The 27,595-nt window shown below is 42.2% G+C and overlaps 3 protein-coding genes across 10 annotated transcripts in view; 1 reads left to right on the forward strand and 2 right to left on the reverse strand.

Annotated features, from left to right (window-relative positions):
- The window catches only part of LOC115774919 (B-cell lymphoma/leukemia 11B-like), a 36,573-nt gene extending 32,653 nt beyond the window's left edge, over positions 1-3,920 (reverse strand). For both annotated transcript variants that reach the window (XM_030722386.1, XM_030722385.1), the window contains exon 1: positions 3,223-3,920. In XM_030722386.1, coding sequence (XP_030578246.1) covers positions 3,223-3,286 — 64 coding nt within the window. In that variant the 5' untranslated portion in view covers positions 3,287-3,920. The remainder of the gene's footprint in view (positions 1-3,222) is intronic.
- A 4,013-nt stretch (positions 3,921-7,933) lies between these two features.
- On the forward strand, positions 7,934-15,624 carry ccnk (cyclin K). 2 transcript variants are annotated; one of them, XM_030720982.1, is made up of 11 exons: positions 7,934-8,099; positions 9,433-9,668; positions 9,994-10,075; positions 10,166-10,297; positions 12,481-12,586; positions 12,682-12,739; positions 12,964-13,133; positions 13,222-13,430; positions 13,517-13,547; positions 13,777-13,848; positions 14,351-15,624. In XM_030720982.1, the coding sequence occupies exons 1-11, from the start codon at positions 8,091-8,093 to the stop codon at positions 14,863-14,865; spliced, it is 1,620 nt and encodes a 539-aa protein (XP_030576842.1). In that variant the 5' UTR covers positions 7,934-8,090; the 3' UTR covers positions 14,866-15,624. The 2 variants fall into 2 exon arrangements, with proteins under 2 accessions (XP_030576842.1, XP_030576843.1); XM_030720983.1 differs by having other exon boundaries at positions 9,436-9,668.
- A 1,310-nt stretch (positions 15,625-16,934) lies between these two features.
- Positions 16,935-27,595, reverse strand: part of ccdc85cb (coiled-coil domain containing 85C, b) — a 49,818-nt gene continuing 39,157 nt past the window's right edge. For 2 of the 6 annotated variants that reach the window (XM_030720987.1, XM_030720985.1), the window contains 4 exons: positions 24,779-24,880; positions 21,725-21,817; positions 21,092-21,190; positions 16,935-19,173 (listed from right to left, as the gene is read on the reverse strand). In XM_030720987.1, coding sequence (XP_030576847.1) covers positions 19,084-19,173; positions 21,092-21,190; positions 21,725-21,817; positions 24,779-24,880 — 384 coding nt within the window. In that variant the 3' untranslated portion in view covers positions 16,935-19,083. Of the gene's footprint in view, positions 19,174-21,091; positions 21,191-21,724; positions 21,818-24,778; positions 24,884-27,595 lie in introns of all 6 variants that reach the window. The other 4 variants (XM_030720986.1, XM_030720984.1, XM_030720989.1 and 1 more) reach the window with 2 other exon arrangements.

Consider the following 27,595-nt stretch of genomic DNA (forward strand, 5'->3'; position numbering starts at 1 on the left):
CCATATGGTGTGCATAAAGAAGAAAACATTAACTGTTTCACAAGTAGCATGCCAATTCAGAGGGTAAACAGTTATCATGAGGCGTTTCCATGCTTGAATCCAGGGAAGAATTCTCTGTAATAAATCTGATATGAGATTGCAAATACACCACTCTCTGAATGAGGCGAACCTGCGATGCCAGTCGTTCCACATTAATTTGACTAATTCATAAGGATATTTGTGTGACAAGTCTCTCTTTGTCATGGATGTGACTCCGAGCTGAATCATTGAGCCTAAAAAAGCCTATAGGGATGATTTCCCTGTAAGGAAACAGAAAATGAAATATAAACCGATTGTCGAATTCAACGCTGACACAATCGGCCTGCTACATATGTGCTGATGTGTTCTCAGTGTGAGTTTTGCAGTTGCACAGTATATGCAGAGTCTACATACAGTAAGTGTGTACCTTCCTTGCTGCATGCTTAGGCACTGAGTGCCTTTGCTGCAGTTACTGTCACTTGTACATCCCTCTAGATGTCTGCCCTGGCAAGTACATATTCTTCTGCTAAGCCTGTCCAGAAATATGCAGATATTCAGGTTCTGTTCAGTCCTAAATAGAGCATGACCCGTAGGCCTGCAGCTGGCAAAAGGTTGTGTTCAGTTACAGTGGGCTGACGTGTTTTGATGAATGCTGGTGCCCTGCAGAAACTTCATATTATTGCTTTCATAAAGAGATACTTTGCCACTGGTTTTGACAGTTGATACGGGAAATGTAACACTGTAGACCTGCAAAGTGATATTAAAATATAAGCATTAAAATCAAACTTTCTTTTTCAAAATTTACTCTTTTTTTTTTTCTTTCTTTAGCAGTATCGCTGCACACATGTTGTCTTAATCAAATAACGATTTGGCTTTCCCCCAGTGCCCCTCTCATCCTCCGGCCTGAGTTGCGGCCACAAGTCCAGTCCTTCCTCTTTGAACCTGAGCCTCTTTGCTGTGAGGCAGTGCTGCAGTTTGTTCACCGATCTCAGGTCTTTGCCACTGCTCGACTTTAAAAAGCAGGAGACAGTGTGAAAGGAGATGTGGGAAGAGAGTCAGGCCCTCTGTATCCTGTACTTGTCCACTCCTGCGTTTTTAAGCTGAGCACCAAACATTTGTCAGCATTTGCAGATATTAAGTTGTTTTGTGACACTTGCAAGTTTTTTTAAAGACCAGGCCAGGGATGATTAAAATGATGTCTAAATCCAGTCATTTAAAGCTTCAGGCAAGAGCAAATGAATCCTGGGGACATTCGATCGCAGCTTGAGCTTGGACAGAGAAATTAAGAAAATGAAAGCTGATCTGTGACAGCTAATTATCAGCCTAATGACATTCAGCAGGTGTCTTTTAGGGTTTGTGAAACTGTATGCACAAGATGGAAAAACAAAGAGAGCCATGGCTGGAAGGAGGAGCAGAAGCAAATATTATTTTAGCCTTAATTTGTATAAAAAAAGACAGGGAAATGCTGCAATTATTAGTCAAATTGTATCCAGCTAAGTGTTAAACACACGAAACCTGCCTGAGGTGCAGCTGAAGTTTTGCTAGATTTTGTTGTTGTTGTTGTTGTTGTTTGTTTGTTTTTTGCTCAGTCGAAAATTTATGATTGGGGGTGAACTCATCTCCACCTTAATTAATTAACAGACAGCCACAGTGACAACAGAGAGAATCAACCGTCAGATCAATAGCTGCATCAGAGCCAAGCAGTATTTGTCATCAGCTTAAAAAGTGCTGACGGTGCTGCACAGTATCACAAATTTTAAAATAAATACATAAAATAAGCCCGGTTATATTTGGGTTGCTGATTGCTCTTTATGTTTGAAATTGGCGAACGTTTGTCAGACGAAACTATTTCAGCAAAAACAACAAAACAAAAACTTCAGAAGGGAAAGTCAATGAGAGAGTGACAAAGTGAATAGTGATGAGTCTAAATGTTAAATGTGTCGGGTGGGACGGAATGCACCTAACCGTTTTCAACACAAAACAGATTGGCCAAAGATTACATCATGAACTTCTGCAATGAATTACCCAGATTAGGCCTCTATGAAATTGGATTTAGGCACAGCAGAGCGCTGGGAGATGAAGGTTAGATTGATATAATTGATTTGAAATTGGATTATAAGACTTTTTAATCATTTGCTCGCCTCCGAAAAAAAAAAAAAATCCTGCCACGAATTTTATCTGCGTAATTTAATAACTTCTTTCTTTTCTTTTCTTTTTTTTTTTTGTCGCAGTCGTTAAAAGCTTTGAAGAAGTTGTGACCCTCCGCATTCTAAATGTGGCCCATGTAATAATAAGAATAGCAATAATAATATAAATAAAAAAAACTTAGATTGTTTTGTCCCTATGTGTGTTATTACAAGCCTAATCCGTTTGCGTGCCCAGCTCCATTCTTAAGTATTCTTCCTATGGGCCGGCATGTGTCGAGAAAAAATAAATTTATGTTTGATGTTTTGCGTTAGAGTGACAGAAATTGAGAAGTGAAGAGAAAGAGAAAGAGGTTCGTTTAAAAAGAAAGAAAAAAAAAAACTTTAATCGTCCAAACTCACCCTCTGTGAAAATGTTTAACAAAGTAGCCACACGCAAATTTCACACATCTTGTGATATCCCAGGGAAAAAAAAAGTTAAATTCTGGCGTTATGAATTGTTAGATTACAAGCTCAGTGCACGTGTGTGTGTGTGTGTGTGTGTGTGTGTGTGTGTGTGTGTGTGTGTGTGTGTGTGTGTGTGTGTGTGTGTGTGTGTGTGCAAACACACACATATACACTCACACACATTCAAGCAGACACCCAGTTGTAGCTGTCACAGGATCGTCCCCTGTAGTGAAGTCCATTGAAGCCGAAAAAGGCGCACGTAAAAACGGCTGATAAATTTATAAAACACCTTATAACTCATTCAGTCCCTGGCGTTGGGTCTAAAAGTTTATTTAAAAAAAAAAACAAAAAAAAAACGAGCAGCATGGTATAGTATTTTTTAATTGTTTGTGCTTAAGTGATATCACATTATTTATTTTCACAAATCTGCTTCTTGTTCAGCGCATTTTCAAACACTGAAAACAACGACTGGTCTTCGTGCTTTACTAAAAATGTGTGTTACTATTTTTATTTTCTGGCCAGAATGTCAGAATAAGGCTTAATAATATCGACCAATTGTAAAGCAATAAATGTAGAAAAGGAAGTAAGAAGTGTGTAAAGATATTAACCTCACCTTGTATTGTCTCCCGGTGCGTCAACGATAAGTGCTGCGGGTTCACCTGCTTGCGGCGGGACATTGCCCCGGCATCTACTCTGGCATCGCCCGGTGAACGGCACTTGGAGTCGGCTTGGACCGTGGTGTCGGTCCTCTCTGGATCGCAGGTGACCAACTTCCCGCTCCCTTTGTATTCCTCTCCTGCTTTTCACAGTCTTTAGCTGTAACTTTGATGCGTCTTTTGGAAGATCACCGGTCGGTCAACGGCGCGATAAGGATGGAGGACCACTCTGTCCACAGTGTCCTGCTGCGTCTTCGGAGGAAGCAACACTTGGATTAAAGACGCCAAAGTGTAGTTTTCGCAAGCAAGCGTCTACAGGCAACCGATGAGCTAATATGTGCGCCGATAAAGTGAGCTTTTGCAGATTAAAAAAAAAAAATCCTGGACTGTCCGCTTCTGCAGCGACCGCGGTGGTAGATTAAGTAGCCTACGGAGCACTCCACCAGTGATGGATGTTGTCACCTATTTAGCTCCTCTCTCTTTCCTTAATTTTAATGATATAATTATATCATCTGGGTTCAAATGGTAGCTGTTTAGTTTAGGATTCCCTACAGTCCTTCCATCTCAGCAGTGGTGCGCTACAATGACCCTTTGGCACTGACTCCCCTCGCGCGTTTTGGCATCGGTGCGCAGAAACGGCAACTCTTGGCTCTCGTGGCAGTAGCCGCGTTGATTGAGAGAGGGAGAGAAAGCGACATAGAGAAAGAGAGAGAGAGCGCGCAGGCGGGCAGACGGACAAGAGACACCTCCTCCCCTCCTTCCAACAAGCTCCAGTGTCTCCTATCGAGCCGTCTTTGCAACTCACACGACGAAACATGCCCTGTTTGGGGCGACCCCGCATGTGTGTGCGTGCGTGTGTGTGTGTGTGTGTGTGTGTGTGCGCGCGCGCGCGCAGACAATATTCAGTCTGTGTGTGGTTGGTGTTGCCTCATTCAAGTTTAAGTGCGTCCGAGACGTTTGCGCGTCAGCCTCCATAGAGGTGTGGATGCGCGGACAATACAGAGACAATTTGCGGGGCAGTGGCTCCCCAGAGCTCGACGATGAGCTTCACACGAAAACATCACTCTGCAGTGGCTACTTCACAGGCACGTTCATGTCTGGCAATGCAAGCAGTGTCAAGTTACCACCCCAAATTCACCCCATTACCTTCACATTTTTGGTAATTCCATCCGAAACAAACAAACAAACAAAAAACATTATGAAGTCAAAGAATCTGATCATTTCACCTTTTGCCTATTTAGGACCCCCCACCCCCACTGCTGACAGAAGTCTTCCAGACATGCCCAATGGAAATTCTTTTAAAGCAAGAGCACCAACACCTAGATCAAGCACCAGTCAAACTTGGACCAAAGATCACCTTTAATTTATGACAGTTAATTCGTTATAATTCTGTGCGTTTCAGGCTGTGTGGGAAAAAAATGCACAGGACATATGGCACCATACATGCAGTATTTACACCCATTTGAATCAGAGGGTGGAAAAGCCATGTTGTAGCTTTGTTGTTGAGCTAATTTAAATATGTTGTGAGGCAACAGTACCCTCTGTTGGCACAGTCAGGAGAACCTGTTTAGGTGCTGATACCTTAATGCAGCGTTACTAAACTTCACTCCTATTTTTAGAACGAAGCCTCCTTAATTTGCCATTTATACAATTCAGTGTCTGAGAGAGTCCTCGAAGAGCAGCTCGGGTTCACTCAGAGGCAATTAATAGCACTAATGGGCAATAATTGCGCCCTACCTCGACTGTATTCATGTGCACAGATACAGGTTAGTACAGCTCAGCTAGTACACACTCGAGACCTTTTTTCTTTTTTTCCTGCCATACCATACAGTTCAAACTTGTGCTGCGCCATAATTTGCTTGAAATACATTGTTGAATAAAAATAATAGCCTCATATGGCCATTTAAAGTTGACACAATTTCCTCTTAGATCAGCAGAGAAGTGTGCAGCTATAGCAATACATTTTACAGCCCGCCATTAATAAAACATGGTGGGCAATTTTAAGAGCATTAGAAGTTTGATTGCTTCAGGGCAGGCCTAGGGGACTTTCAGGACAGTAATTATTTATATAAATGAAATGTCATCTCAGCTCTGGCTCAAGCAGACATAACCTCAGCAGACGCCACATGGAAACACTACAGCACAACAGCTATCTTTCACAGATAGGCCAAGCATGTTGTCGAGCATATTGCTTTGACTGGAGCGCATAAATTCGATATGTGATATTACACGAAATGTCTTCTACTCCGCGTCGGGCCAAGAGAGCAACAGCAGCCGCGGACATATTGAACACTGAAGGAAAACATTATCCTGAGTTCACACACTCTCTCTCTCTCTCTCTCTCTTGCCATCCCTGCCGGCTGCGAGCAGCTCCTTGATCCTTACCCATGGGTTTCTCAATAATACATCAATGTCTCCATTATAGCTTGTAACTGCAGGCTCTGGGCAATGGCAGTTTAAAGCTGGGTTGCATGGGGCCAACATACCACAAATACCCTGCTTGTGGACACAGGAAAGGTTTTAAGTCAAAATGTTGCCTCTAAGGAGACATGCATCTCTCGCGCTGAGTGCGGTCGCTCAAGAGGAGGTACCTGAACACACCACAGGGCAACATCTGCACGAGAAATGAAAGTTTTGTCCGGCTTACAAGGGGCACCGTGTTGACATTTGATCTGTTTTTCAGAATCTACTGGATGCACCTCGCTTGTAACTTACAGTTCAACATAAAAAAAATAAAATAAAAATGTAGCCAAAGTTAAAAAGAGGAGCTTTTGCACATGAGTGGACAAGCAGCATACCCGGCTTTGATTCTGGGTCACCTTCATCACAGCAGTTTTTTTTGTATCTTCCATTTTTCATGTCCCTCCTGTTTATTTACTCTCTAAAGAGTACAACAAAGATGTTAATACAGTATCTTAAAATAGACTAACATACATGACAGAAACTGCACTTTATATTGTTTTTAAGGTTAAGTGTGCAAACCTTTCATTTCCATGTGTTTAACCACAATGTGACAGGGCTGACATAAACAATGAAAGGTCCACTCCAGGAGAGCTGGGGTAATATGAATATTGCTCTGGGATTTGCTTATAGTCGGTGCTTCATTATGCAATGTTTAATATTAATAAAGAAAGTATAAGTATATATTATTCATAAGCTGATTTACTGTGGCTGGTGTGAGTGTGTGTGTGGATTTGAGTGACAGATTGAGATGCTCCCTTGCTACAGGCAATACAACTAGACAAGGCTCTTACTTTTCTACAGGACACATCCTGACAATTTCTCCCACAGTTAAGAGGATTTGTCCGAGCAGGGGTGAATATATAATGCATGCAGATTCCAAATTTTAATTTGGACGGAGTAAATGATTCAATGCTGGCTTTTCTCAGAAGTGAGACCGGGCGGGGAATGAAGAGGGCACGAGATGTTACTTGCGGCCCGCTCTTATGCAGTGACATTTGATGATGGTGCATGTTTCGCATGCTAACAACAAAAGGAAAAGGAAAATGAAGTTTTCTACTGCAGCTAATAATATTTTTTCTTTTTTCCAGTTAAAATTCCCTTTTGGTAAATGGGATAGCAGGTTACCGTTACCAGTAAACACCTCAAACAGCTTCCTTTTGGTCCCTTCTCTCTTTCTTCTTTGCAGCAGGGTTGGTTTGTAAACGCTCATAATCTACCTGTCTCACAATATTCACGTTTTAACTTAGATGCCATCAGTACAGATAATAGATTCTAATTGTTTGCAGTTTGAATGTCACATGCATATTGTTTTGCATATTAATTAATACATCATCATATGCATACAGACAAAACCAATATTTAAGGTAAATTTTAAACTTGTACGTGTTGTTTGATTAGATATAAATATCTCATGACTGATATTGAAGACAATGCCAGTACTGAGTAAAAAAAAAAAAAATCATTTTCTTGAGTTTAATCAGCAAAATAAACCAGTGATGTTTATTTTAGAGACTCAAACAGGGTAAATTTGGACCCAGTGTTCTTTAGTATGCACACTAGTACCTACACCTGCCTCAGAAATCTAGTGCTTTTAATGAATACAGATATAGTTCTAAAAAATGGAGGGATGGATGGATGGATGGATGGATGGATTATCTATAACTATCAAAAGACAAAGCAAAGCTGCTTCCATTGATGGCAGTATTATAAGTGTTTAAACTTGTCAACTATAGAAACTAATTTTTTTAATTATATTTTTTGATTTACTGGCAGATTCAAATGTATTCTGCTCACAGCCCATACTCACTCATATAGTGCTACCACTGCATAGAGTAATATTTTCTTGTAAGAAGGATTTCTAAATTGGGGTTACCTGCAGCACTGCAGGCTCAGCACATACTCACAGTGTATGTTAAAATAACGAAGTGATCATTCAGCAGATTGTTGAACAAATCCCACCGCATGTGTTCAAAACTCAGTCCTGACCACCACAGTCTAAGAGTCATTCTGTGTCTCCCTCTAGTGGATACTCCATGGGAATGACAGCGTTCGCTTTATCATCCAGAATATAAGAATTTTAAATGTTTTCAGGAAAGGGGGGCGTTTGCCAGCAGCGGAAGTTAGACTCAAAACACGAGTGAAATTAATTCAGCGGTGGAAATATAAAGGCAAATTTAACACAAGAGCACGTGTACCTGAGTCCCTGCGTGATGACGTCTCCCAGCGGTCTGACGTACCGCAAAATGGTGGTGCCCTTGTTACAATGGCGACCGTTGGTGATCACTTGTTAGCCAACTTATTGTGATTAACTGTGGATTATTCCTACAGCTGTCTGTTTTAGGCGATTTATTCGGACGTCTACATGTTAAAGGTAAGAGCTGCGTGTCGTTAAAGCAGGAGGACGACGAACGGGCTGAATTCTGAACTATTTCTGACATGTCGGAAGCTTCGGCATTAAGACCGAATGGAGCAAGTTCGCTAACAGAGGTTAGCTAGCCGAGGCTGTTTCTAGAGAGTCCCCCCCCGGCTGATGTGACAGCGTTGATTGCCTTCGTTTTGAACGTTTCATAAATGTTAACATGCGAGCACATTTAAGCGACTTCACACGTGCGGCTCATATTATCCTAACTTCCGGCCCTAGCTGCTATTGTAGTTTTACGAAGCTAAGATAAGTTATCGAGCGCAGCTAACTGTACTATCAGGAGCGGTTTCGTTACGCCAACTCATCCAGAGCATTTTTTATTGTTTTGTATTAGACTGTTAATTCTGCTCGCTTGCTGCATGCACACTGATATTTACAGATATATGAAAATAATAGAAATATTATGTCTTTGTCTGAATCCGCTTTAATCGTCTAATTGTTTGCAACTAGACTGGACTTGCGCACAGTGTAGCTCAGAAATGTTAACAGTCCTCAGTATTTAACACTGTGAACTACTGGCTAATTGCACAAGTTATAAATCGATGTGTGGATGAAATTGCCCTATGGCGTATACAAGTGAAAGTTAGGTCGTGGTCAGGTTGTAGATACTTTACTGATCGCACAAAGGGATTTAGTGTGCTACAGTAACAATAGAATAGAATGGCTTTATTGTCGTTATATGTCACATATAATGAAATTACAGGTGCTTCTCCCATTGTGCGGCATATAGTATAAAGTATATAAAAGCAGAATAGAATAAGAAGAAAATAGTCCGGTCTACAATAAATAAACAACAAAGTGAGAGTAAAAGTGCCACAGGCCACAGTGTGCCATTTATATTATGAGTGCAAAACTATACATATACAACAGTGATAAAAAACAAAATAAAATATTAAAATGTAGGTAAAGAAGAGTAATGGTAAGACTGACATCATGCAAGAGAGTAGTGCAACTTGCATTAATAAATAATATGTACACTAGGACTCTCAAGACAGCTGCAAGAAGGTAATACAGAAATACGTGTGTTGGATCTTATGTCCTGACAGGTGTGTTCACCTGTCACAGAAAAAAAGAGGAGCTATACAGTTTTATAGAGAACAGTAGGAATGATAGACTACACACTGGAAAAATTGAGTTTTTAAAGGGCAAGGGAGCTTCTAATAGACACAGGGTTTCTGATAATATTTGTCGGGACATAAGCTATATGTATGTACTTACACACTATACTATATACTTTAATGCTTTGCTGGCCATAATGATGATCCTTTGCCTCCCATCTCAGCAGTCCAGTGCAGCGGGTCCATCCAGCGCCTCTCCTCAATCAATGAAGGAATCCAAGGAAAACTTGTCAATGACGGGCCAGGCAATTCTGGACCATATCAAGCCATGCTGGTACTGGGACAAGAAGGATTTAGCCCACACACCCTCTCAATCTGAGGGTCTGGACGCTGGTACAGAGGCGCGGTATCGCAGAGAGGGGGCTCGCTTCATATTCGATGTCGGGACCCGACTTGGCCTGTATCCTTGATTGAGTTATTGATGCAGCTACTAGAGAAAGGGTTGGAACATTAATCAGTTCCCCATGCTTCAGTTTTTCCCTGATGAAGTATGGTAAAAGAAATGTCACATCTGAAAGGCTTTTTATGCTTCTCTTAAACTTTCTCAAAGGAATTACCTAAACATGAATGTGAACATTTTTACAGGTGATAAGTTGTAATGATTGTGGCACCATCTTTAAAATAAAACACCTTTTTTATTTATTTTTTTTTTTAGGATTTACACTAAAGCTCACTTTTTTCAAATAAGCATAAATAGTCTCTGTGAATCCTTGACCAACATTCAGACACTATGACACACTGGCAACGGGCATCATATATTTCCACCGCTTCTACATGTTTCACTCTTTCAAGCAGTTTCCCAGATATGTAAGTTTAGTTGACAGTTATCCTGATTTGTTTCAGTCCTGGGAGTGGATCTAATGTGTGGAAGTAATGTTGTGATTTGTGTCTCAACAGGTGACAGGGGCTTGCTGTCTTTTCCTGGCTGGTAAAGTAGAGGAAACCCCAAAGAAGTGCAAAGACATCATTAAAACGGCCCGCAGCCTCCTGAATGATGTGCAGTTTGCCCAATTTGGAGATGATCCCAAGGTGCAATTCTTTGTATTCTTCTTTGTCTTGAGATGTTTTCCCTTCTGATAATGGAAGCAGAATGCATGGGGATAAATGTTTAAGACGGCTTGCACGTGAGATTTATCGCATAGTGTGGTTAAAAGTGGTCACAGTCAGACTGCAATAATGACAAGGTCACAAAAATTTGGAAAAATGAGGTCCCGATAAAACTAAAGGCCTTTATTCGCCTCCGCTGCAGAAGGCAACATGCCTGTAATTGAAGCAGGCTTGTACTGCAGACAGGCTTTTATCCCTTGCTTTTATAAGAATAAGTGGCCAGGTTCACTTGTATACAAAGCTTTACTCAGACACAGTTGCGTTTCTTTTAGCTTTAAGCTTCTGTATTATGCTTATTATATTGCAGTAAGCGATGACTCATTCAATTTCATCAAAGAACCTTTTTTTTTCCCTCTTCAGTAACAAACAGAAAATCTCTCAACACAGGTTTATCTGCCCTGACACAGAGAGACAATAAAAATAGACATGAACAAGCAAGCTTTAAATGTACTGGACTATCATTCTTTTACCTTCAGAGCAGTTTGGTCCATTTACATCTTTGCTACTGAGCACAGAACTCCCTCTAAACATTCATGTAACCCAGTGGGGGTTTTTGTGCCTATCAGTTGTTGAGCTAAAATTTCTGAAGGAGCGCCTGTGTTGATGATGTCATAAAATAGCTTCTGTTTCATTTGACTGTATAGGGCTTTTATGGAGAATCATTTGCAGGCATGTCAAATCAATAGTATTTGGATATTATAGTTTTATTTGTGAGTCACTATCAGTGACCCAGCCTTTGTCACTGGCTACAGAACTGCACATTAAGTTATTTCTTATGCAAGTGTTTTTAAATTAAAAGTTCAGAGCAGTCAGTTGGCATCATTCTTGTAAAGCTACAAAAATAATGATTTTTTTTTTTTTCTTCAAAATACCATATTATTCTTTGTATTTTTAAATGGAGAATTCTTGCTTATAAGGGGATACCATTCCCGCTTCATATTTATTCTTTAAAACCTAAAAAAAAAAGAAAATCACAAGGACTACAACAAGACAAACACTTTGTATGGCATTGAAATTATATTTAGCAAAGAGACTTAAATGTGTAAAATAAAACTGGATATAGGAAAGGGTAAATATTACAAAGCCCCCCACCAGTCCTGTGTAGCAATACTTCAATTGAATGGTAACATCCAGAGAAACCAGCTAACGCCTGATCTAGTATTGAGCTTTTACAGTGAGGGAAATAATTATTTAATCCCCCGCTGAATGTGTAAGTTTGTTCACTTACAAAGAAATGAATTGTCTCTAAGTTTTACAGTAGTTTCATTTTAATGGAGAGAAACAGAATATCAACCAAAAATGCGGAAAAAAAACACATTACTTAAAAGTTAGCAAAAGCAAAGCATGACTTAGTACTTGGTGGAGAAGCTTTTGTGGGTTAGCACAGCAGTAAGATGTCTGTAGTTGGTCACACATCTCAGGAGCGGTTTTTACAGAAACTCTAAATCCTTTGTTTCTTGGCTGCCGCTTGATGACTCAAAGCTACGGCTTCCTTCACAGATTTTCTATAAAACAGATCTGGAAACTGGCTGGGCCACTCTATTAACTTAATGTGCTTCTTCTTTGGCCACTCCTTTGTTGCCTCGGCAGTATGTTTTGCAATCATGCCTACAATAGCAATCCATTACAATGTGTGGTCAGTGTGTTACCAATGGTGTTCTTGGTGTCCCAACTGCCTTCTGATAATTAAGAAGCTGATCCACCACCTTTCTCATGGTCATCCTCACCCAGTACTGGGTTTAGATCGGGAATCTCTGGAATCTCTGTGGGATAAAGAATTCTGTCTGGGTTGTAGGGGATGAAATCAATGTATAACTTTTATGTAATGTGTTTTTTGTGGCTGATATTCTGTCTCTGCCTTAAAATGAAACTACCATAAAAATTAGAGACTGTGCATTTCTTTGTGACCAAACATACATATTCAGCAGGGGACTGAATAATTATTTCCCTCACTGTATGCTTCTAAAATGAGCAGTAGTTGCAGCACCTACAGCATCTTATGGAAACGGTCTCCACATTTATTAGTGAATATGTTGAGAAGAACAATACTCCTACACAATGGGACACAGTGAGTAACCCTTTAATTATCCTACTTGCTTTAACAGGAAGAGGTGATGGTGTTGGAGAGAATTTTGCTCCAAACTATCAAGTTTGACCTGCAGGTGGAGCACCCCTACATGTTCCTGCTGCGCTATGTCAAGCAGCTCAAAGGTGAGAAAAAGGAAGCCATCATCTCAACACAGTCTGATTAATGATGGTACTGTGGAGCAGTAAAGCACAAATTCTGGTATTTCTTCATGTTACAGGCGAGAAGAATAAAGTCTGCAAGGTGCTGCAAATGGCTTGGACCTTTGTCAATGACAGGTGTGTATTTTGTGCATTTTTAGCGTAACAGGTTTTACAGTCTGGTTAGTTTTCATGTTTAAGGAATCAGTTTTATGGTGTCGTCACAGTGAGGGTTACAGATGGTCTGACACGTCCTGATTCAAATGTTCTCATTTCTCTCTTGTTTGTGTTAACAAAACGGCAAGAAGCATTTTTCCTTCTACCTGACAAAACTCTAAAAACTACATATGTTTTCCGTGCAGCCTGTGCACCATGCTGTCTCTGCAGTGGGAGCCAGAGATCATCGCGGTCGCCGTCATGTACCTGGCTGGCCGCCTGTGCAAGTTCGACATCCAAGAATGGACCGCCAAGCAGTCTTCACGCCGCTGGTGGGAGCAGTTTGTCCAGGATGTTCCAGTGGAGCTGCTTGAAGGTACTCAGCATAAAGACATCACACTTTCATGCCTCTGTGATATTTGTTCTTCTCACATGTCGTAACAAAACGTGTTTTTGCCTTCCAGACATTTGCCACCAGATCCTGGACTTGTACTCCCAGGGAAACAAGCCAATCCCTCAGCAGATGCAGGAGAAGGAGCGGGCACCTGCTACTCCAACCTCTGCTCCACCAGTTTCACAGGGACCACCTCCAGCTGCCAACCCCCCTCCCCCACCACCAAAGAAGACTTCCCCTCAGGGTGGTAGCCCAACACGTCAGCTTAAACGCTCACATGTGAGGATACAGTTGAACTGCAGTCTTACTGGTGTTAAACAGCTGATTGTGCATTGTGTTTAACAACTTTATTTACTTTTTTGCAGACATCCCCCAAAGACGAACCAAAGGCTCCAGGTAACATGTTGATTAATGGCAGACACAAAAATGTTGGATTTTAAAGCTCTTGAAATCTGATAAACTGAAATATCTCCAAGAAAACCAACAAATTAATGTTAATAAACATCAGTTTAGAGACAACAAATAGATTTTCTGGGCAGGGTTGATTATCCAGGCGTACAGAAACATTACTTCAAACAGTTGCTGTTTTTTTTTTTTTAAACAAAAGCTTATGTTTAAATTACAGAACAAGTTGGATCAAAAATTCCTAGACTGGAGAGCCCCATGCCACCGCTGCCCACAACCCAACCTCCCCCAGGTAAGCGTGACTTCCTCTGTCTCTGGCGTCATCTGCCTTCTTTTCCCTGTCCAAGTTGTGAAGAAGTTAGAATGATTTAAAGCTGGGTTAGAACATTGGGAGTTGCTGGCCTCCCCTTAATACGCTGCTGTTTGCGTGCGCCACCATAATAACCCGTAATAAGCAGCCAGGACCCCCTGCCTGCAACTCAAGCTTAGAAAGCAACCCAAAGTCGTTAGTCCTCTCAGTCTGCTTACATAACCACAACTCGTCTGGACATGGTTTCCCAACGCATGCATACCCCTAACCTACCCCAGACCAATCTGATTAGTGCTTGAGCCTCATAATGAGACCTCCTATGTGGCTGAAGCCTGGTAGTCTTGGTTTGCCCATGTGCTCACTGTCTGAGAATGGAGAGGTTATTTTAGATCTTTGCAGCAGGAGCATTCTCAGGGAAGGTGATTTTTTTTTTTTTTTTTTTCTTTAACAAGGTGTTTCTCTTTGCTGTGTCCTCTCACTCTAGCCCCTCCCACAGAAGCAGAACCAGGAAGTGAAACAGCTCCTCCTCCCCCACTGGCTCCACCTCCACACCACCCTCCTCCATTGCCCCACCGCCCTCCTCCACCTCCACCTTCCAACTACTTGATGTCCACTACCAGCTCCTATATGTCTGGAGAAGGCTACCAGAGCCTACAGTCCATGATGAAGACTGAGGGTCCCTCCTACTCCATGCCGCCCAACTACGCACCCCCAATGTATCATGTTTATCCACCAACTGCAGCACCTCCTCCTGGCCCGCCACCACCTACCTCCAACTACCCACCACCCAGCTTGCCACCAAACTACCCACCGTCAGTCTACAACAGCTACCCTCCGCCGCCACCTCCACGCATGCCGCCAAGTCACGTACCCCCTCCAGGAATGGCTCTACCACCCACTGGGTACCCCCCTCCACCGCCAGTGCCCCCGGGACAGTCACATGTGCCCTTGCCCCCTCCACCTGGCATGCCTTTGAACCGTGGTGGTTGGATGAGATGAGAATGTGATAAGTCTGTGAACTGAGGTCATACAGAGCCACAACTGGGGAGACTGAAAACAACCAGGAGCTTGTTACTTTGATGCAAAACACAAAAATAAAGGGAGCTGGTTCATGACTCATACAGCATCTGACAGGGTTGTGAATGAAACCCTAAAGGTAAATGGACTTCAGAGAAAAAGTGAGGTCTGGACAGTATTGTTATGGGAAGTGATAGTAAGGTTTCAAGTGAAGAATCTTGAAATCTTAATGAATATGTACAGGATAGGTACTTAAAGTGCCCAGTTCCAGTAACTTATAATAAACACTGTCCAGTCATTGTTTTTCTTTTTCTGGGAATGTTTCAGGAAATAAATTTTTTTTTTCCATTGTAAAAAATGCGCTCTAACTGTGGGGTGGTGACATGCTCCATTTTCTTACAGCCTTTGAGTGGATCTGAGGTTGGGTCTTTATTCTTTCACCCTTATTGGTTTTCCTGAATGCACCCCTTCAATCTGTTTTCTCCGCATTCCCATCGTTTTGCTGACAGTGTAATAACATCTTGAGGTGGTTGAATATGCAGTGGTCAAACCTATAAAGGACGGTTATGTTGAAAGACCTGAACAGAAACATGCTGTATATTTTTTTATTACATTTTACTCTGATAACACTGAGGTTGTGTTGCAAGACATTTCTGCTGCCATTTTATTTTTTCATGTCACCATCCATTTTGCTAACCGCTTCTGCACCCAGAGCAGTAGACATTAAAACAATCAAAATAATGTCTCTCATTCACTTTTTTGCTGATGTCACTGCTTCTCCATCGATCTCACTGAGCCACCCCAGGATAGGTACTTTCTCCCTGATGCACCTTCTGTTTCTCTAATGTGAAATCTATTTTTCATCAGTGATGTAATAAGTCACAAAGTGAATTCTGTTGTTCATCTGGCTTTTGCTATGTTAAGTTTTTAAAAATGGTGTTTGTGTGGGAGAACGAAGCACTTTCTCTGGGGTATTTACCTCTGAGTGGCACTAAAGGAAAGCTTCCTGCAGTGTGCAGACCACCTTAAAATGATACACTGCCTTTTAGGTGAGAGGAAGGTTACACTTTGGACAGACAACTCTCCCTCCTACATCCACACCTACCAACAATTTAGAATCAGAGTAAATCTGAGCTCTCAGGGAAAAGCGACAGACACAGGAAGAACAAGCAAAACCAGGGTGTGGGGTCACAGTGCTAACCACTGCCTTATTTCTAACACTGCTCTTTATTTCCTTTCCAATTGTTAGTGAATTTGCGCTACAGACAGTATTGAAGCACAAATCAACCATGTCTCACTCTGGACAGCGTGATTGTATAAATCAGTTTGAGTTTCTCTACATGTGCCTTAGTCGAGCTACTCTAATACTCTATTTGGCTTTGGTTTAGGTATAAGAAAAGTTCACATTACAGAGCTGCTCTTCATACTTGAAAATGGAGACTGTGTTGTCAGTCAGCAATTTAAACTACACTCTGCCTTCTTCAATAGGTACACCTGAAGTTTAACCCAAGCATCAGAATGGGGAATTAGTGATTTACAACCAAGGTACACAAATGGTCACCTCTGAATGCACAACACATTGAACCAGCAGTGTAGCAGGTGGGCTACAGCAGCAGACAACCACACCATCCCTTTATGACCAGTGTGCGCACCCAGGATAGCGCACTGTCTCACAAAGCTGAAATCTTCTCAAACTGGTTTCTTGAACACGACTGAGTTCACTGCACTCAGATGGCCTCCACAGGAACAGGAGATTCACATCATGGATGTTCAACCCACAAATCTGCAGCAGCTGTGTGATGTTATCGCACCAATATGGATTGAAATCTCTGGGGAATGTTTTCAGCATCTGTTAGAAGAATTAAGGCAGTTCTGAAGGCAAAAGGGGGTCCAGCCAGCTACTAGGGGTACTATACCTAATAAAGTGGCCAGTGAGTTCCTTGTTTTTTGGTTCCACCACTGTTCTACCATCAGAGGGCAGTCTACCTCATTTAGTAAAAAACCAAAAGCATGCATGCTTCCTCAAATAAAGACAGCACTTCACAGCAGAATTAAGCAACTTGTTTATTTTCTTCCAAATCTTTCTAAAAGTGGCCTATTTCATGTTTTTGTTTTCACCTGCCAAATATTCATCTTACTGGTGAATTTCAGGAAAAGAAGTTCCAGTCATGCTAGTTACTACAGGAATAGACATTTACACTGTAGGTTCTAGGTTTCTGTACTATGGATTTAGCATATAGGCAAAAAAAAAAAAAGTAGTAAACACTACAGATGTTGATTTTTTTGTTGTTTTTTTTTTCATTTTTTAAATAGACAGTCGGGTTCCAAATTAAAACAATGACAAAAACAATGTGGCACGTTTCAAATCAAATGCCATATATAAAGTATTCAAAATTGTATCATGGCTTCAAATTGGTTCCTAGAAAAAAGGACACTTTTAAAAATCAGACTTTGATTATTATTTTTTTTTTTAACCCTTTAATTGAGAGTACCGAGGTGCACAAATGAGTAACCTCAGAAATGTTCTAATTTGGAACAAATAACACTAGAGATGGGAGAGCCTGAGCCGTCAGTCACTCTGCAAACTCCTCAGAACACTTTATACATGGAATAAAATCAGAGAAGTTTAAAACGTGACCGTGCAGTTACCAACTGCGCTCCCATCTCTATCTTACTATGTTACACCTGGCAATAAATACACTGACAAACAGTATTTGTTCATTCTGACATCAAGAAATACTCATTTTTTAAATGTTAGTGTTTTATGGTATGGAGACATCAAAGGGAAGACTTACCTCATATTCTAAGAGAAAAATAAAGAGATTCAGCTTCAAGAGAACATGCACTGCATAAACACACCTGCTGAATCCATGATGAGAGGAAAGGTCTAGTATCTAAGTGATCCCCCCCCATCCCATCGTAAGAGATTTATGATTCAGAGCAGATCAAACTGAGCGGGGAGGTTTAGTGTTTTACCTTGATCCAACAAGGCTCGTTTTGGATGGATTCAGAAAATGTCTTCAGCAGCCTTCAGTTGGGTTGTAACCAGGGGTTCAATGGCCAAAAAGAGGATTCACAGGCAGATGCTACAGCTCCGAGAGAGCCAGTCAGTCTCCTCACACACACACACGCGCACACTCACAGATGGACAAAGGTAAAGCTGTAGCCCTCCCAACCTGAGAAAATGATTGTCGAGCATGCACACAGCATACAATTTTAGCTTGTTTCACAAAAGTAAGAAAATTGATCTGTCCATTAAACAGACTGAGACAGCAGATTCAGAATGGCCAGGATACGTTTTAACGAAGGTTACAGAGAGAAGGAGTAAGAGCAATCCATCTGGAAAAGAATAATAATAATAATAAAAAAAAAAAAGTTTATTACCAAAAGCAAACCCTGTTTAAGGTCTGGTTATATGTGTGTGTGTGTGTGTGTATGTGTATATGTGTGTGTGTTTTAAAACTCAATTATTGATCACATGGCCGCGCTAGAATACAAAATAAAGTAAAATCAACAGTAACAATGAAGTAATGTTATGGTTTTATACATAATATACACGAGTTAACAGTGATCTCTAGACTTTATTATCCATAGACTTGTCTTACGAGCAAAAGGCGCTAGGTCACAGTGGGTTTCACATAGCTATAACATTATAGAACGCTAACGCTAGTTATACTCATTGACCACTGGAGGATACATGTGACAAGAGCTTTTGGGGGGGGGGGTGTCTCTATAGAAGCTACAATTAAAACTCATCTGAAGGACGTGCCTCATTGATGCTGACTTCTAACCCCCCCTGTGCTTGAAACCACGTCTTATTCCTAGCTTATTACAGCACAGCTAGGCTCTAAAAGGACTAAAAAGCAGGGTGTGTTTGTAGTTGTTTACAGAGAGAGATCTTTTGTGCATCTGAAAACCTCCGAACCAAAGCAGAAAAGCGGTGAATCGGTGACACTAGCTGCCGGTTGTCAACAAAAGCTCAGTGACTGAAAAACGTATACAGGCAAAGCTGTCCACGTGAACAACAGACTAACAGGTCCATTCTGTAGCCAGTCTCACGAGAGTGTTTGTCGGAGGAATGCTGGGTGCTGTCGGCAGGAGGGAGCATGGCAATGATAGGTCATGTAGGCGCAGGTAAGAAGGTGGTATTTCAGGTGAGCGTCGATCCTGACATCTCTCTCCCTTTCTATGGTTGAAATGCTACAGCGGGCCTTTGAACTGGTTCCCAGAGAGGTGCTGTCTGATGGACAGCTTTGATCCTGCTGCATCACCCAGTTTTCTCCACACCACCTGCAAAACAGAAGCGGCGTTGAGAGCGGAAGAGGAACAGCGAGACATACAGGAGGAGAGAGACAGGCAGAGGCTGGAGAAAAAAAGACTTTCTTCTTCAAGAGTGAAAACTTCAAATGCCCACAGTTTGACTTTGAGCTGGGAAGACTGAACGCGCGCACACACACACACACACACACACACACACACACACACACACACACACGCGCTTACAGTAGAGTGACAGTACTGTGCAATAGTCTTGAGCCACCTCGCATTTCTTCATATTTCGCTTTCAAAGAGCCAGATTTTCATGCTATTTTTTCAAAGCGGTCTTGAGCAATCGCTCTCCGGGCTTTCTGAAGGTCTTTCAAAGTTTTTCTTTGGACTCACCCTTCTGTTGATGCATCTACTGCACACTGAAGCCTCATCAGAAATGGCCTCCGCCTATTCTCCCTCAGAGAGAAAAGGCTGAGGTACATCAAATTATAGAAAAAAATTGGACAGAAAAATCAGGGGCGACAGGTCTTACAGAGTGATGAAACCAAATTTGCAAATTTTGGTGCAAATCGTCGTCAGTATGTACAGACGAGGTCAGGAGAGAGTGAGTGTCTACAGCCATCTGTGAAACACAGTGGAGGCTCTCTTGGTTTGCGGTTTTGATCCACCATGCAATGCCACCTGGAAAGTGGCATTTTTCAGCATGACAATGATCTCAAACACACTGCCAATGCAGTAAAAGCATACCTGGATAGAAAAAAGACACACTGGATGGAGTCATGGATTGGCCTCCCCAGAGTCCAGACCTCAACATTATCAAAGCAGTGTGGGAGCATCATGATCATGATGGAACAAAAGGCAGCCAACATCTAAAGAAGAGCTTTGAATGTCCTTCATGAAGCCTGGAGAACTATTCCTCAGACTACTTAAAGAAATGATCTGCAGGCTCTTGTGAAGAACAGAGGCGGTCATACCAGATATTTACTGGTTGGAATTGTACAAACTCTGTTTTCCTCTTATTTACTGTATTTCCATCTGTGTTTGCACATTTCAATAAATCTCTTCACCTATTTCCCATTTTCCTAGCAAAGTATAAAGAGAGGAAGGGTGGCTCAAGAGTTTTGCACAGTACTGTATCCGTCTGTGTCCTCTCTCCAGTGATGAGAGTGGCCCCCCAGGGGAACCCAGTGATATTACAGAGGTAGTATTGTAGTGCTTCCCCATTCCTAGCCCGTCACATACCTCTGCAGGGCCCAGATAACCCGACTCTCGTACCCTCTCTTTTATCCCGGACCAAGCCTTTTCAACACAGACAGAGAAAGATGCAGGGAAACGAGAGAGGCGGAAGAATAGAGGGGTGAGGGGGAGGAGTGCTATCGGGAGGGGGAGAGTGCTCTTTTCCCTGCCGCTCCAATTTAATTGCTTTGACAGTTCAACTATGAGCCTCTGTACTTTGGGCTTTCAGTTTGGAGTTGGCTTTGGAGGCCAAAACAGAGGCAGAGGGAAAGATAGATGGAAAGAAAGAGGGAGCGCTGCTGTGTCATTCTGAACCAAATGAGTCTAAATGAGTTCCTGATTAGCAAAAGAGGCTCAAAACTGACCTGATTTGCATCTAGTAGAACGAACTAAAAAGAAAATCTAATGAACAGACTGACTGAATTTACAACTATAACATTTCTCGGAATTTCACACTGATGTGTGCTTATAGTGCTGAAAAGGTTTTACATTTAATTGCATTCCCACTGCATCAGTGATAAAACAAGTGGTTCTGCTGTGATGACAACTCATCTTGCAGGTTGTAATGGTGTTCATGCGATGGCACACTCACCTATCACCCCCACTTTAAGGTTCTCCGATATTTATGAAAACACACAGACAACTAGAATAAAGACAGGGATAGCAGAAGGAGTCTATCTGTGGGAGCAGGAGGTGCACTTACATTACACATCTCTCGAACAATGGCCTTCTCTTTCTCACTGAGATCATCCTCATAGTCTTCAGGAACCTGCTTGTCCAAGTTCTCGTGGACCTCCAGCACCTGATGGCAGACATAGGGTTGGACGTGTCATCTTTCTCCATGGATGCTGTAGCTAAACAACTACATCGAGCAACGCTGTTGTTATCTTCTAACCTAAATGCCTCCAATTCTTGTTTGTTTTTTTGCAACACACCCGGCCTGACCGAGTTGAACATGGTTCAGCACTTTTAGGCATGGTGTCATACTCACATAATCAAAGAGTACAGAGTACACATAATCAAAAAAAAAAAAAAAAAAATACTGCAAAATGATTTCTTGTACCTTGAGGAGTTTAAGAACATTTCTGAGAAAAGCCACGCCCGTTTTTGTCAAAATTGTAGCAAAACCTGACCAGGCCCAGTTTCATTGGCACACATCATCTTCGGATGACTCACTTTGAGATGCTATGTATGATTTAATGCTTCACGATGGGCTAAGAAACATTTGTAGGTGCAGTCAATTCCAAATAATGTTTCAGTTTTCTTTTACTGTTTAAAGCTGTTTAGTTTACCAACCATGATACCCTTCAATAATTGATTTTACTGACTAATATACCTTCATGGCATGGACCACAGCCTCTGGCTTTTGGACGCAGGACAGATAGCCCGTGGCTGGAGAGGACTCGCTGGTTGGTAGACGGCCGGTACCCTGAGGGGACAAAGAAGAAAAATAACAAAGGTTTTGTGACATTTCTTTTGTGCTACATGGCAACCGCAAAGACATCAGGGAGCGGGTAAACTGTGGCAAAGGTTAAGAGCCAGGTGTAAACCCGCAACAGCTGGGAATCTTGCACTGCAGCCAGCGTGTCGTCACATCTGCAGAGAGCTCTTCATTTGAGCCAAGTTACCAACAAAATGAGCCCCACTCCTCTTATCAGTGGGCATCTGCTGGGAGTATTCCTTTACTGTCGCACTGAAAATGTCACCCCCTTCATACCAGCTCAAATCACCACTCCTCCACTTGTGCTTTTCTTCCCTTTTTTTGTATTCCACTCCCTCCTCTGGTTTGCTACCTGCACAGTGTGATTTAACCTGGTGTGATGGGAGCAGCCAGCCCAGAAGGGGACCAGGGGGGGTTTGCTTGACTCATCACACCCCCTGGTTAGTTCCAGACAGTGGCTCTCTGTTTGAGGGACACAGAGATCTCTGGGAGACACAATGGTCCTATTCACTGTAACCTGGCATCGGGGTCCTGCATTAGACACAGCTCCCTGGCTATGTTAGCCTGGGTTAAATTCTCTCCTCACTAGTGATGCGCTTGTCAGCTCCCTCCGTGCCTGCTGGCCCCATTTGGGTGCCAGAATGATCCCACATAACCCGATAGCACAGAGATAAAATAATAATCCCACTGCAGCCAAGAGGACTGATTTGTGGAAACTGCCCAGCAGTTCATTCATAACACACCATCCACATGAAACATTGATTTACTTTGCTGGTCCAGAGGGGTTTTGGCCAGACACCCGCTAACCCGACAACCATTTAAACCAATAAGAAAAATATTTTTTTAACCTTTAGATAGTAAAAGGCCAACATGGCAGATTTAGGAGGTAGGGGAAAAAGAGCTTAGTGATTTTTTTTTTTTTATTATTAAGCATAAGTTGATGTTATCCTCACAGAGGCTGAGATCCAGTCAACAAACAGCATTATAGTCACAAGCTTTGACATGAGAAAAATGAAAGTGAATTGAATTTCTATTGGACTTTGTGAACACAGTGTCTTAGTTTAGTAACGATGTCAAAACAATACATTCATGACAACCACTGATGATTTAAAGCACTCTAAGGTTTGGACTGCTTTGATACTTGCAATCCAGTGCAGATGCCGGTCCAAGCCCCTTTTTGGTATTCTTCACTGCCCTTATGCACATATTTAGTATATTAAATTTATTCCCCTGTTTGTCTGTGTGGAGTCCAAGGTTTCTGTTTAAAACCACAACGGTCTGATCAAAGAACAGCTAAACAACACAGCAAATTTAACCAGACGTCCGAGGAAAACATTTTGTTTAGCTTTCCACAAACACCGTTCAGTTCAGTTATTACTCAGCGCTGCTCGCAACTGCTGCTCTCTCATGTTTGACCAAAAAAAAAAAAAAAATGAAGTTTGCAGAACTCTGTGTGTAAAAACACAGAAAAACATGCAAAACACAAATGAATTTGCTTTAAAATAGGGTTGGAGTAATGTTTAGGATACCAAGGCCATTTCCATATTTATGGAAAATCATAAATTACAACCCCTTATATTTCCCATTGAGTTAAGTGTGTTTCTCATTTAACCTCACACCAACAAAATGTGACGGCTTAATTGTCCACACAGCTCTTTAGCAGTGGACTGTACGAATATATAAATCACTGTGGCACCTTTTATGATGTTCTCTTCTCAGGATTACAGCTCTATTTGAAATATGTAAACATTTGCCAAGAGCTTTGCGGTGAAAAAAAAAAAAAAAAAAGGATGTGGTCACAGCTAGCTCCAGGAAGTGTTTACTGCTCATATGACTGGACATTTAGGGAAGACTTCCCTGCATAATCAGGCCTGATTTAGCCTTTCAGCAGGAGGCAGGATCAATAGTCGGAAGTTTAAACATAAGAAAATGAGCGCAGACTGCTGAGTGTCTGTGAGAATGACGCAGACTGGCCGCTTCCTTTCTCCACCCATTGTTTCTTCTCACGCCTCATCTTCTGACAATCTTCATGCACGCTCACTGACCTGAGACTACGAGTAAGACAGAAAGACTGGGAGGGGCACACACAACTAAGAGTTCACTTCACTAAAGTCATTCTGAAGTCCCACATCTCATCTTTCCTGAAGTTCTTGGATATTATGGAATCACATGAACTTCCAGAAGGAGATGGGTTTGACCCTCAAGCTTGAAAAATGCAAGCTTACGTTGAATGCACTGATGTCCGTGCCACACACTGAGCCTCTGATTAAAACACAATATTGATTTTTTTTTTTTTTTTTTAATTTAAACACGAGGAAGCTTTAGTCTTTTGAGTAGTGGCATAGCCCGACTCTGACCTTCCTTAATTGCCAAGCCTTTTCTTCCCAGACATTGGCAGTGTCAGGGGTGGAGGTGGAGCTTAGAGGATTATTGCTTTCATAGTGGGATTCGGTTCAAACAAGCTCCAGGGAGGGAGAGGATATGGGAGCAAGAGAAGGGAAGGCTGACCATGCTAAATTTTCTATCCTTGTCTGTCCCACAGTTTTTCTCCTGTCTAAGAGGCTCTGTCTGTCTCATCCTCTTTATGCCCCATTTCCTTTCATTCCTTTTCTTCTCCCCCCTTTTTTCCTGTGTGTACTCTTCCTGTCACGTGTATGAGAGAGTGAAGCTGCATGTGGAGGTTTAATTGGAGAGTGAGAAGTAAACTGAATTAGAGCTGACTTGACTTGATTTTGCTGTGGAGGCACTGGCACAGCGCTCCCTGCAATTAAGCATGTGCATGTCTGCGCGCAATTAAGCCCCGTCTCTTTATGTAACCACATCTGTATAAGCAGTGTCACAGCGCTGATCGATTGCTATGACGGTTAGTGTGAGTCTTTGGTATAGGTGGTTACCCTTCTCCATATATGTGTGTTGGTGTACGTGTGTGTCAGTCTCCTGCTTACTGACCATGTGCATGGCTTCCTGGCGCTGGGGCAGTGAGGACAGCTGGGACTCTGAGTGGTACAGAGTCATTCCCTTCCTCAGGGCACGAAGGTCACCTGGGTTACACTGCTGGGCACAAACGGTCACAAAACAAACACCAAGGGGGGGAAAAAAAAAAGAAATATAAGATTTAATTTACCTAAAAGTCCCCAAAGAGTGGCTTCACTGCATGCTAGCAAATCAAAGTTAATAATCCAAGACAAAGCGCAAACACACAGGTAGGAAGTCCTGTCATTTTTAATCACTTCTGGGATTTTGCACTCATTTGACTTTAATATTCATTTTTGACAATCAATGTATTTGTCTCTACGAGTGATCTTTTAACCCCAGCACCTGGAGTATTTTAGCGTATATTATCAGTATTTTAAATACTGGCACCTTCCCTCATCACTCTCACGCCATTGCTCGTGTGACTCTCTGCATGTACACCAATCCACAGAGTGTGGATGTATCGTGTTTTGCCTTCATCAAAGTTCCTTACGTAGGGACAGCATGCCTAATATTTGTCCTCATTAGCAGCCAAAGACCACTGGTTCCTGGGGGGCAGTTACCAGCCTAGTTTCCCTCTGTAGGCAGGAACACGGCAAACACCACTGTTGCTTGTGACATTTCTCGTGTCGCACACTAGTGTTCCCTCTGTGTGAGGCGCGGCGTGTGAACGCACGTGACGCCTGGGAGCGCTCGGCTATAAATAACCCGATGAGCTGTGGGTGTGGGTCTGAGAATGCATGGACATTGTGCTGTGTCGTCTGCCTCCGTGTAACACACTCAGGTGTACGCTCACATACAGCTTGCATACACAAAGCCACAATCAGCATTCCCCTTGTATTCTCTGTCCTTTGATATCCCCGCTCCTCTTCTCTCCTCCAACTCGGTATCCTGTTAGTGTTCCTCTAACCTTTTCCAGTCCTCCCCCTGGCACTTCTTGATCTATCCTTTGGGTTTCCATACTCATGCCCTCACTTGTGCACCTTTTCTAACATCTCTATAAGTTGTGTGTCTGATAACCTTAAATGTCAAATCAGGAGGAGTGACTTTACCCCTTCGGTCACCGCGTACACAATTGTGTACATCACTTTCTACAGTTATAAATTGTACTGTAATTTTCATTTTCTGACATCTCCTAACTAAAAAGATTATGTAGGCAGAAGATGATTTTTTTTTCCCACTAAAATTCCCGAATTGTGACCAAAGGAGATAATCACACATTTGACCAGCTGGAAAAGAAGGCTTGCTGAGAACAATAAGAGTTTTAAATCACCATTAAAGACCTTCCCCCTGAGTCTAGCTTTTTATAAACCTCCACACATCTCCAACTTTACTTTCCACCCTGAGATGACCTTGACCGCTGAGACCAGCAAAGCTATTTGTTTGCCAGACAGCTGAGGACAGTTGGCTCTCTGCAGTCTTCCTGGCTAAAATTCAGGGCCCTCCATCTTATCCATCCATCAATGTTCTTGGTGCTGACGGGAAGATGCTGTGGACGTCTTGCATCGCTTCCTGTGTGAGTTATGAGGGGCAGGGGTGATGGAGGTAGGACAGCAGCGTGCTCCTCGAGAGCCGTGATTTAATCAATGCAGGATAGAAACAATTTAATCTGAGTAAACTGTGGTAGACTGAAATAAGAGTCTTAACACAGTTACGTTGGGATAATATGCAGAGGTTACTATAGTGATTGAGAGGATGGAAGGAGCATCATCTGGCATGTAAATCTTTACATTTTCAGAGTCACACACACGGAACTTGTTCATTTAAATTGTCAGTGTGCAGGGAGGGCGAGCGTGAGCGCTTCACACTGTAGTGAGTCAACAAAAGTCGTTTTCACACGTGGACTGCAGCTCTTAACATTCATCGTCATTACCCTTTGGAACGCGCGCGGGAGTGCAAATTTCTGACATCGAACATTAAAAGTGCTTTGACACGCCGACTCCCAAACACCAAGTCTGTGAGATGCCTGATGTGCGCTGACGGTGAGAGTAGCGCAGGTAATATTCTGCTGAATTCACAGTGACTAAATGCACCTTCGCCTAAAGCAAACAGTTTTTCCAGCAGTAAACTTCTGGCTAATTTCCTGACCAGATTATTTCAAAATTGTCATTGTCCGGAATTCATGTGCAAGCTCGACTAGAGACAAGTTCCAGCTAGAAGAAATGGGAGAGCTGAGTGGGAGAAAACCTAAAGAGGATGCGCGTGTCTGAGCATGTTTGCGTCTCTGTGTGTGCGCGCACACACACCTGTTTTTCTAATTGTGTTTACACCTGCGCTGCGTAGGCCCTTGTTAATGTTAATATTCACTGTGAGACCCTGTTGTTAACGCCCTCCGTGCTCCCTTTAGTACAGTTAAATACTTCAGCCAAGCTGGTCTGGAAGGTCAGCATTCCTGCACTACGAGGTTTCTTCTAGCTTTACACAAGTTTCGCTGGGCCGGTTTCATAACACAGGAAGTTAGGCAATAAATCTACTAAGGCAGCTAATCCCTTTTAACAATTGAACCTGCTAATATCCATGCAATCCCTCAGGTGGGATATTATGTAATCCAACTAAATGGCAAACATCACATTTTTCTTTGATATCCCCTCTGTCATGTTTAATACTAATGATCATCAGGATTACAGATTAATATTTATCAGCTCCCTCAGTCTCCAGTTGCACTCACACTACAGTTGTTGGCCATGCATAACAGATGCCTGAATCTACCTGCGTTGTCCCCCCCGATCTTTAATTATTCAGCCCTCCAGACGTCTCAACAAGCTAGGACAGGCGTGTGTCATTTATGCACCG

Source organism: Archocentrus centrarchus, chromosome 24, assembly GCF_007364275.1.
Source record: "Archocentrus centrarchus isolate MPI-CPG fArcCen1 chromosome 24, fArcCen1, whole genome shotgun sequence".
In the NCBI taxonomy this organism is placed as follows: Eukaryota; Metazoa; Chordata; class Actinopteri; order Cichliformes; family Cichlidae; genus Archocentrus; species Archocentrus centrarchus.